Source organism: Pipistrellus kuhlii, unplaced genomic scaffold (genome assembly GCF_014108245.1).
Source record: "Pipistrellus kuhlii isolate mPipKuh1 unplaced genomic scaffold, mPipKuh1.p scaffold_m20_p_11, whole genome shotgun sequence".
Classification (NCBI taxonomy): domain Eukaryota; kingdom Metazoa; phylum Chordata; class Mammalia; order Chiroptera; family Vespertilionidae; genus Pipistrellus; species Pipistrellus kuhlii.
Window position 1 is genome coordinate 38,421,871 of NW_023425416.1, and position 11,618 is coordinate 38,433,488.

The 11,618-nt window shown below is 45.2% G+C and overlaps 1 protein-coding gene across 7 annotated transcripts in view; it reads right to left on the reverse strand.

Moving 5' to 3' along the window:
* Positions 1 to 4,638, reverse strand: part of SLC4A7 (solute carrier family 4 member 7) — a 91,856-nt gene extending 87,218 nt beyond the window's left edge. For 3 of the 7 annotated variants that reach the window (XM_036431651.2, XM_045579329.1, XM_036431641.2), the window contains exon 1: positions 4,337 to 4,637. In XM_036431651.2, coding sequence (XP_036287544.1) covers positions 4,337 to 4,396 — 60 coding nt within the window. In that variant the 5' untranslated portion in view covers positions 4,397 to 4,637. Of the gene's footprint in view, positions 1 to 4,336 lie in introns of all 7 variants that reach the window. The other 4 variants (XM_045579328.1, XM_036431642.2, XM_036431649.2 and 1 more) reach the window with 4 other exon arrangements.
* Positions 4,639 to 11,618: the final 6,980 nt, after the last annotated feature.

Sequence of the window (11,618 nt, forward strand, 5' to 3'; positions counted from 1 at the left end):
GTTACAAATTGCAAATCTATCACATAACCATATTTATCTTCTTAAGCAGCACTGAAAAAGTGTTTGGCCACCCTCATCTCTTAGCATTTAGTTAAAAATGCCTGCCCTGGCCCATGGAAGCAAAAAGCCAGTCGTTAGAAACCCAGCACCACTCCAGTCTGCTAGCCCTCTGCCCTGGGAAATGTAGCACTTGCTGGATACTATCCTAACAATATGCCAACCACAGACCCCTGCATGGTCTGTTATCATTATCATTCCACTAATCCTAAATTTCCCCAAGCTGCAAAATCCCACACGTGTCACTCCACAAAATACCCCAAGTTGTCTGCTAAACAAAAATAGAAGCAAACTTCATTGTAAGCTAGAATGTTGGAACGGCTACCTGCTTTCCAACAGGGATCAAAACTTCTCATTCAAAAGAGGAGCCAAGGAAAGGGGGGACTAACTGTGCTTTTTATATGTAAACACAGGTCTTTATTACTGATACATTCTTACTGCAAAACTAAAAATACTGTACATCTAAAAAGTGACACCTAGAGAAAGGAAGATATAATATGGCAAGTCAAAAGCCAGAGACTGACTAATCTGAAACATTAATCCTATGAATCACCTGCATGCTTTTTTTTTTTTATATACATGGCCCATTTTTGTCAGTTGCAGTTCCCATCAAAGATCATATTTGTGGTTAAAATACAGTAAGACAGAAGGGGAAATAAAGAGGAAGAAAAACAACCAACCACAGGATGTTGACAAGTGTTAACTACCAAGGTTTTAGAATATATTGGTTAGCACACCACATACCACTAAAATAATATACCAGGTTCCTTCCTCCAACACCAGGTTACTTTGGCTTTCGATTTTAACCTACTCAAGTAACAGGAGTCTAGTGTTACAAAACACTCTAATTTTCATAGCCTAAGCTCTCTTAGAAGAGAACCTGTGTACTTCCCAGCCTCAATTGTCACACAAAACAATTCTTCAATCCAACTCAATTAATTGTTATGGTTTCATTTGCATAGCTTTGCTGTCTCGCCCTTATTACAACGCCATGAATTATGGCCCTAGATATACCAGCTAGAAGGCAAAAAGGTAACTTAAAATCCTGATATTATGCCTGGGATACACATTATCTCCAAAATTGATAGCTAACCACAGATGCCGAAAGAGATACTTACAGACCTATCAAAAACCTCCTACTTGACAATCACTGCTGAACTCATACTGAGTTGTTAATGCCTTTCACTTATTCCAATGACTACTTTTTAGAAATGTATTTCTAGCAGACTCATGAAAATGTTTTAACTGGTGCTCACAAATGAAATTAGCAAGAATGCAAGCACTATCCCTGTATTCACTACACTTGCCAATTCAGTAAGGTTTGTTTGCCTCTAACCCCAGTGCCTGGCATGTAGTAAATATTCATAAAATGAAATATAATAAAATTCATGGAACAGCCCCACAATTTCAGTGGTAACAGAACTGTATTAAATCATGTACTGCTTAAAAGACCATTTGCTAAGACTTGAGAACCAAACAATGCTACTTGTTCTAACAGGATTTAATCTCTACCAGAAAATAAGACTGAGAGTTCAATCAATTCTAAGGGAGGCCTACAACGATAAGTTTTTGTAACAAAGCAAACAAAAGTTGTATTTCTACAAGATATGACGTCCCTCTCTATCCCAAAACTATGATCAATGAGAATTACAGAATTGTAGGAGGAAAAAATAATCTTTGAGCCTGTATTATGAAATGGACGAGCTCAAATTTCAGACTATAAACTGCCACCAATCTACTCAAAAATGTTTGCATAATTACATACCTAAGGTAGCATTTTATGAATTTTATGCTCCTTTTTTTTATGCTAAGCAGTTGGCATGAGTTGGAGGAATTATGACTGATGAATATAATTATCTTCCCTTTTTTATAACTTTCATTTACTAAGGGGGGGGGGAAATCAGTGATGAAAGATTTAACTTTGTCAATGTAAATAGTTCCTCTTGTCCGTTTTCAAGTTACAGTGTTCTCTACTACTAAAACCAGTCTTCCTGTTCTCCCATCCTATTTTGTGACTAATAGCCTTTTGTATTTTATTTGTATTACTGATTTGTATGTTTACTTCCCTGTCTTATTTTCCCCAAAGATTTTCCTCTGCCATACCATTAATAGTGTTTGATCACCAAAGGACTTCTATGCATGCATCTGAACATAATCAATGGACACAGACAACGTGTGGGGGGGGGGGGGGGGGGGTTGCGCCGCCGGGGAGAGGTCAATGGGGAAAAGGGAGACTTATGCAATACTTTAAACAATAAAGAATTTAAATTAAAAAAAATATACAGCCAAGACCGGTTTGGCTCAATGGATAGAGCGTCGGCTTGGGGACTGAAGGGTCCCGGGTTCGATTCCGGTCAAAGGCATGTACCTTGGTTGCGGGCATATCCCCAGTAGGGGGTGTGCAAGAGGCAGCTGATCGATGACTCTCTCTCATTGATGTTTCTAACTCTCTATCTCTCTCCCTTAATCTCTGTACAAAATCAATAAAAATATATTTAAAAAACAATATATATATATATATATATATATATATATATATATATATACACACACACACACACATACATACAGTGTTTGGTCATTCCTGAGTCGCTTTAAAGTGTAATTTAAATTAAGTTCTGTCTTGCTGGATACTACACAACAGGTTCCAAATGTTGTTACAATGAATGAATGAATGAATGAATGAATGATTTGTATGCTTCTCTGCTCGCTAAGCAGGCACTACTTGAGAAGACATCACAGACTCTACCCAGCTTTATGAAAACTCGGGTGCTCTTTTCAGGTCCGAACTGAAAATTTTGCAAATCACCAATTTCAGACCAAACAACACTATGCGACACGCACAATTAGAGGAGGTGCTTAGACAGTTTACTCAAAAAAGGGCACACCATTACAGAAGATTCCATTACCGTCACTACAAATGATCTCAAGAACCACGGCTAAATAATGACTTCACTGTCTAGAGATTCAGTTTTTCTCCCTCCGTGTTTTGAAAATTCGTAAGTGAACAGACTAACATGATGAATGACTCCTCCCCCTGCCCGGGCCTTACAACCATCCTTCAAAAGATGCGGGGCGCGGGGGGAAGAGTGTTAAGGAAAATCATTAACACAAACACGTGGAAAGCAGTTTTCCTGCTAGCTGTGAAAGCCTGGAAAATTTCCACGGCAAAATCTCCCTTTTGCTGCTGGGCAGGGAGCAAGAACTGGAAATCGGAAAATGTGTGACACCTCCATGCGCCTTGAAGTCAGGAACCACGAAGGGAGAGAGAGAGAGAACCCCAACTGTTGGGGGGGAGGGGGGGAGACACATGTATTCCACATGAGAGCAGGAAATCCGTGTCTGGAGCGTGGTTTGCCTGCCGGGGGTGGCCAGCATCCCAAAGGGGCACCCCGACCCTTGGAAAGCCCACCCCCCAGTGCCCTCGGATGCTGAGCCCGGAGCCAAAAGCCAGCCTCTCCTCCGGGAAAGGCGCTGTGGCCGGGAGGATGGAAGGGGGCGCAGCGCGGAGGCTGCGGGCACCTTCCTCTTTCCCCTTGGCCTGCGGCGGGAGGAGACTCCTCCGGTTTTCGCCAAAAGAGGAGGAGGAGGAGGCGGGCCGGGCACCGTCGGCAGCGACCAGAAGCCGCGGCCGCGGAGGAAGGCAGGCGGGCGGCCGTCCACGCGGCCGAACTCCCCGAACAAAGCGCAGAGCGGGACCGGCTTGGGGGGGGACGAAGAAGGACGGGAAAGGAAAAGAAAGATTCCCCAGAGCTCGTCCCCACGACCTGGGGCCGGAGACAGGTGGAGCCGGCTCCCCCTGAGAGGCAGGAGGAGAAGGATGAGCTTTCGAGGGGGGCTCCTGTGATCTCCGGTGCCCAGGCCACCGGGACAGAGACCCCGGCCGGGGAGGACGCACGGGGATTTGGGGGACGAGCACGAGAAAGAGAAAGGAGAGGGGACCGGGGTCCCGGGAGGGAGGGAGGCCGGGCCCGGCGGGGGTGCCCGGGGTTGCGCCCCAGCTGCGCCGGGGATACGGGCGGCGAGGATGCGCGCGGCGCGCTGCCGGCCGCCCCGACTCGGGCCTCCTCAGCTCGCCGCCACCGCCCGCCGCCCGCACCCGGGGCCGCCACACAAAGGGGATGGAGAGCCGCGCCGGCCGCGGGGCGCTAAGACCGGGTGGCCAGACCGCGACGTCCGCCGCGCCCCCCGCCTTTGTCTGCCTCGCTCCGCGCGTTCCCCCCCAAACTCCCCCTCCCACCCCCCGGCCAAGGATCCCCGCCGCTCGCGGCGCCCTCACCCTGCTGGTTACCCGGGTGAGTAGCGGTCTCATCTGCTCGCCAGCCCCATCTGCCTCCATGGCCCGCCGGCCAGCCCGCGGCGGCCGCTACCGTGTGTGGCCCCGCGCAGTCCGCCCGCCGCCGCCGCCGCCGCCGAGAGCCGGAGGCGCGAGGGGAAACGAACGTGTGTCCGTGCGCGAGGCGCGCGCGTGGGGACGAGCCGGGCGCGCGAGGTGCGAGGCGCGCGGGCGCACGCAGCGAGCGCGGGGCTGCCTCTCGCGGGGCTGCGGCGCGGCCGCGGCGTGGAACGTGGAGGGAGGACTGAGCGAGCGGCCGGACCGGGCGGGGGTGGAGGAGAGAGCCGCGTAGGGACCCGGGGGCGGGGCCGCAGCCCGTGACGCGCGCAACGCCCTGGCCCCGCCTCCCGGCGCCCTGGCCCCGCCCCCGGCGCTTGGCGCCACGCCCCCTGCCAGTTTGGCACCGCCGGCCTTCCCCGCGCACCCGAGGGCCCGCCGCGAGGCCACCCGGAGGTGGGTCGGGAGGAGGCGGGACGGGCATCGGCCCCAGCCAATCGGCGGCTCGCGAGTTGCTCCACACACCACACACACACACCCATGCCACCTCCTCTGGAGGCCCCGCCCCTCTTTGTAAAATCCGAAATGACTGTTACTAAATGACTAACTCGTTTTCCGGGTCGGAGGTTCCCCTGAAGTTTAGAAGTGGGGAGGGGTCACCACCGCCGCCCCTAGCTCCTCACCAATTTCTTTAAAGACAGGAGGGAAGGAGAATGCCACTCTTTTCAAGGGGGCCCCCACCGGAACCCAAAAGCCACTAACGGGTCTCCCTCCAGGCTTCCTGCAAGTTTTTTTCCCCCTCGGTTCAGTAGGCATGAACCCCAACTCCGGGCCTGTCAAAGAGGGAGCACTCCTGACCCGGGAGGCTCGGGTGCTTGCCGCTTGACCGGGCGGCCCCCATTCAGTTCGCCTCCAAATATCTTCTAACAGGGGATGGATGATGAAAGGACCTGCCACACAGGGTCATTGAAGAGCTAGGTAAATTTCAAGCCATTCATGGGCCTGACACATAACATGCTTGTTATAAGCATTATTGTTAACAGAGCTATCTTGCGTGTTTTAAAAAAAAGATAAAAAGGTTTTGTTGAGAAGAGCAAAATCAGTGCTATAGAAGGAAACTATTACAGCGGGTCTGGAGCTCACATCCTATTTGTCTGCAATAGGATATTAGCAAATAGGCTTTGTGAGAAATAGTTGAGGATGCTGGATGACTCTACCTGGTTGGAGTCCTAGTCCCCTTTTGTTCTCATTTCCCAGTGTTCCCTCGAGGCTGGCACACATTCTTCTCTTAATCATATTAGAGCAAATGTGCTTCTATTGTCATGGCTACCGTTTTAAGAGGCCTGCAATGAGAGACTGTGACATTTTGCAAACATGCTCATCTCTAATCGTCACAACACTACAAAATGCTATGTTTTATTATCTCCACTTCACAGGTGAGGAAGCTGAGGCTCACAACAATTAGGTCCCAGTCGTTGGGACTGCTCTTTCTATTGCACCATTCTAATGCTTCACTAAGCAAAGATGGAAAACTATAAAGAAAAGAGAAGAACAGATGAAACAAGAGTGAAAGGAAAGAATGTGGAGTAAGAGGGGTCAAACACATTTTAAGCCTCCAAAATTTGTCTGAGGTGCCAATCACTTGTCCTCATATCAAGTCTCTAAGGTGAATATGATTAATATTGAAAAATTCTGTCTGGGTTGTCTTAAAATGCAGATCCCCTGCTATAAAACTAATTAGTAAATACAGAACACACTCTAGTTCTCTGGTTTATATATCTTTACAGTATTTATACACACACACACTCATTTAAGTATCATTCAAGCAGCAAATTTTTTTTGTCTTTACTGCCCTAACTGGTTTGGCTCAGTGGATAGAGCATCGGCCTGCGGACTGAAGGGTCCCAGGTTTGATTCCGGTCAAGGGCATGTACCTTGGTTGCAGGCACATCCCCAGTAGGGGGTGTGCAAGAGGCAGCTGATTGGTGTTTCCTCTCTCATCTATGTTTCTAATTCTCTATTCTATCCCTCTCCCATCCTCTCTGTAAAAAAAATCAATAAAAATATTAAAATTAGTAAAAAAAAAAAATAGTAAAAAATTTTTTGTGTTTGCTGTTATATTTCTAGCAACCCTAGAAGAGTGTTCGGCCCTAGTATCTCTCAGTACATGTTTGGGGAGAAAGAGAGGAAGCAAACATCTTTCAAGACAGGAACAAAGTAGGAGCTAAACCTTTGAAAGAACTAGGTAGCCGATTTCAAGAAGGATTTCTAAATATATGCTTGCCAGACCATGCTAGAAAATAGGTTTCTCTTATCCGTTTTTGCAAAAATAAAAAATAAGCCCTTTTTTTTTTACCTCTGTGTTGTCATACACTTCTACTCCTCCCTTCATCCTTACAGCCAGAAAAATAATGTGGTAACGGTCTGAATTACAGAATTTGTTATTCTCAATTGCCCACTTAATTCATTCTCAGCCAGAGTTCATCCCGAGGTAATGGTTGTGAATGAAAAAGATAATGTGTTAAAATTGCTTTCATGCAAATGGAGAAGACTATAAAATGTTCCAAGGTGCTGAAAGGCAAATTGTTCTCTCAAGTATTTTAACTATCCGTCCAAAATATAGCACAAGGGAACGTTTGCTAAACAAAGGAGAAAATGAACCTCTAAGGTTGTCACCAACAATGAACTTGTACCACCTAAATTAATGACAGTTAGCTGAATCCCGAAATGCAGGATACTTCCTGGGTTTCTGGAACAGCAGGTAATACTAGCAGGACTTGGATACAACCTCTTGGCAAGATCTTTATCTTGCGAAAGGAATAATCTTCCCCCAGCCAGCCATTCTCTTGAGCCAGGGCATAGTTTGTCAAGACAAATAGCAGCTTGTCGTTTTGAAAAGCCATCTTTAACCTTTAGCAGAGGATCCTCTGACAATTATGTATCTCTTCCTTTCCTCTTCTTGGTCATGGCTGAAATGTAAATGTTCCCAACTATATGCCCCTATAAGGAAAACTAAAATCCTTGGCATGGTGTTTGCAAGAACCCCAGGGCAGCCTCCATGGGAAAGACAAAAGGAAAAGAATTGAAAAAAGTATTGTTCTTGCCAGGACCAGTTTGGCTCAGTGGATAGAGCGTCGGCTTGGGGACTGAAGGGTCCCGGGTTCGATTCTGGTCAAGGGCATGTACCTTGGTTGCAGGCATGTCCCCAGTGGGGGGTGTGCAGGAGGCAGCTGATCGATGATTCTCTCTCATCGATGTTTCTAACTCTCTGTCTCTCTCCCTTCCTCTCTGTATAAAATCAATTAAAATATTTTAAAAAAATAAAATAAAAAAGTATTGTTCTTTATATCTGGGGCTAGGCCTACAGAAAACTTTGGGGAAGGGAGAGACCAATTCTTAGGAAGTTTTGTGTATATCAATATATAGATGCACAAATGTATATTACATACATACACACACACACACACACACACACACACACACACACACACACCAACTATGAAATGTGTACCGCTCTCACACAAGTCAGGGAATCACAATGAAAGAGAATGGGACGCCTTTTGCTAGAGGTGGAAGGGGAAAGGGGCTGCCACCTGTGGGGAAAAGGTGTTTGAAAAGGCTATGGAGAAATAGAGTAGATTTCATCTGAGTCATGAATGGGAATGATGGAATTTCATCAATGGGAGAAGAATGGGGAAGAAGGGGGCGAAGTAACAGCAAGATCGGTGGCATTGATCTGAAGAAGCAGGGTGGTCCGGTGATGAAACATCTCCCCATCCAGCCTCCTTGCCAGCCTCCTTTTGGAACCTGTAAATTCAGGGTAATGGTGCTCTCCTGGTGGGTCAGCAAATGAAGATTAAATAAAGCATCTAGCATACCCCACCTGACATCTAAAAGATACTCACTATATGTTTATTATTATTATTCCCTGGTTAGGAAACCATGAGGTGGGAAAAAGGGTAGGCTCAAGTTCATACCATGGGAAGAGCCTGATTTACTGGGCTCTTACAGAGCTTACATTCCCAGTACAGTGAAAGCTCAGGTGCAGGGACCAGATCTGGCTGGTCACTGGAAACATCCTGGAGTTCCTGGCATGTGGTGGTCACTTTAAAGACACTGAATGAAGGAGGGAACATTAAGAAAGTTGAACTTTTTGTATCAATACATCTATTGCAGACCCAACTTTGGAGAGTATTAGAGGAGTGGTGTGATTACGTTATAGACACAGCCACATTAAAAATCGAATGGAAGGGAGAAATGCCACAAGCAAGGAGGTACATACGAACTGCCCTGCTCAATGCAGTGGCTATGGAGTACTTGAAATGTGGCTAATTTTCATTGAGACAAATTCCAAGTTTTGGCACACACAAAAGAATGTAATCGTGTTAATCTTCTATTGATTACATGTTGAAATTTTAGATACCATGGGTTAAAAAAACATTATTAAAATTAATTTAACATTTCTTTTTTACTCTTTTTAATGTGGCAGTGAAAATACTCTGTATACCATAATGATGGATACATGTCAAACATTTGTCTACATGCATTCTGTGTATTACACCAAGAGTGAATGTAAAGCTATGGACTTTGGGTAATTATAAAGTGTCATTATAGGTTCAGCAATTGTAACAATGTACCACTCTGGTAGGAGATAATACTATTGGGAGAAGCCATGCATGCCTGTGGGCACTTTCTCCCCAATTTTGCTATGAACCTCAAACTGCTTTAAAAATGAAGTCTTGTCCAGCTGGTGTGGCTCAATGGTTGAGCGACAACCTGTAAACCAGGAAGTCGCGTTTCTTTCTTTTTCTTTTCTTTTTTTTATTGATTTCAGAGAGGAAGGGAGAGGGGGAGAGATATACAAACATCAATAATAACAGAGAATTATTGATTGGCTGTCTCCTGCATGCCCCTCACAGGGGTATCAAGCCCACAACCTGAGCATGTGCCCTGACCAGGAATTGAACTGTGACCTCCTGGTTCATAGGTTGACAGTCAACCACTAAACCACGCCAGCCAGGCTATCTCTTGATCATGATGGTAGTTATACAACTATATGTATGCATTTGTCAAATATCATAGTACTGCACCCTAAAAAGGAGGAATGTTATGTACTATGTACATAAATGCCTCAATAAACCTGACATAAAACAAATAGAAACATACCATATTAACTAGCATGCGCGCACACACACATGTACATACATTTTGCAATCTGGGGTTATTGGATAGTTTTTTCATCAACTTTATTTGACATAGTTATGATTATGCAATACATCTGTTGTGCTCTAGTTTATATCAGCATTCTTAATAAAATATTATTTTTAGAGCTTCAATGGACCTTGTTCAATTATTTTGGTTTCTCACTGACACAAACAAAACTATGTGCATTTCTGAGTTCTTTTATGCACATCTATATTCAGAAGGAATTACAATTACTGACACTAAAGTCATAGTGAATACAGCAAGGGAGGAAGGGTGCTGGAACTGAAGGGTGCTGATTTTGTCCACGTCAGTGCCAAGTCACCAATCACCACCTCCTTCGTTTGCTCAGGCATTGGCTGGAATACTGCGATCTGCCATTGAGTAACAGACGTCAGATGAGTACAGAAGAGTGTACATTGGCACTTTGGGATGTGCCAGCAAACTTAGTTTAGAGGTTGTTACGCATTTTCATTTTGGCCCTGCTCTCTAAAAGTCAGAGTCCACTTCGGTCACACCTAGGTACACTACCTAGGTACACCTGGGTGGTGGCTTACGTGTTAGCTGCTTTCAGAAGACTGTTCTTAGTACCGAAGCTAGGGAAACATGAAAGATCCTTCTTGACCATTATTTTAATCTCAGGGCCACTCTTTATATATAGTTACATTTCAAGTCCACCTGGCGTGGCTCAGTGGTTGAGCATTGACCTATGAACCAGGAGGTTACAGTTCAATTCCTGGTCAGGGAACATGCCCAGGAGATGGGCTCATTCCCCAGTGTGGGGCATGCAAGAGGCAGCCGATCAGTGATTCTCTCTCATTATTGGTGTTTCAATCTCTCCCTTTCCCTTCCTCTCTGAAATCAATAAAAATATTTATTTAAAAAGTTTTTTTCAATAAGCACTTGCTCCTCTTATGAAAGTGATCCCTTCCATCAGGTGTATGACTAAAACTACAATGAATTTTGGATAAGAACTCACCTGAACCAAAGGGGAAATCTAAACTCCCAAGGTCCCATTGTGAGAAGCACAGAAATAGAATAGACTTTTAGGGGAGTAGAGATGGAGGAAAACAGTTCTCGCCATGGAATCAAAATCCTCAAAAGAGAGTTATCGTGAGCCGAAACTGGTTTGGCTCAGTGGATAGAGCATCAGTCTGTGGACTGGAGGGTCCCAGGTTCGATTCCGGTCAAGGGCATGTACCTTGGTTGCGGGCACATCCCCGGTGGGGGGCGTACAGGAGGTGGCTGGTCAATGTTTCTCTCTCATTGATGTTTCTAGCTCTCTATCCCTCTCTCTTCCTCTCTGTAAAAAATCAATAAAATATATATTTTTTTTTAAAAAGAGAGTTATCGTGCATTGATACTAAAATAAATAATAGGATTGGTTTAGATTATCTTGGGGTGTTCATAATTGTCCCATTTTAAGGTCATCTAAAACTGATAGCAAGACGGAGACTTAGGTTCTGCATGACATTGGATATCTCACTTAAACACCTATGGACTTTGTTTTCTCATCTGTGAAATGGGGATAATTGAGGCCATAACCCCTTATCCTGAATTGCAAACTCCAGAAACCTCTGAAAAATAAATGGTTTTCCATAATTCTTTGAACTGCAAAAAACCTCACCTAAATTGACATGAGGCTGTTTTATAGTCTTGATCTCCTTATTGTAACTGTCCATACATCAAAATCAAAATACTAATGTGTCTGACAACAGGATGTTGTCTCAACTGCTGCAGGTATAACAAAACATACATTATATCACTTGCCTACCTTCGGAAAAGCTCTAAACTATTGTACCTTTCCTTAAGGGTTTTAAATAAAGGATTGCAGACCTACAATACTTACTCTGCTTATTTCAAAGATGTCCTGTTCTGTCCAATAAGGAAATGGATAGGAAACTACTTGACAATGTGGGTGCTGCCCCTTTGAGCATAGGCAGCCCTGGGGATTCTATTTGCTAGAACTCCTTCAGCTTCAGCTCAGAACAGGGCCTCCAGCTTCTGCCTGTCTCTCAGTTTCTGC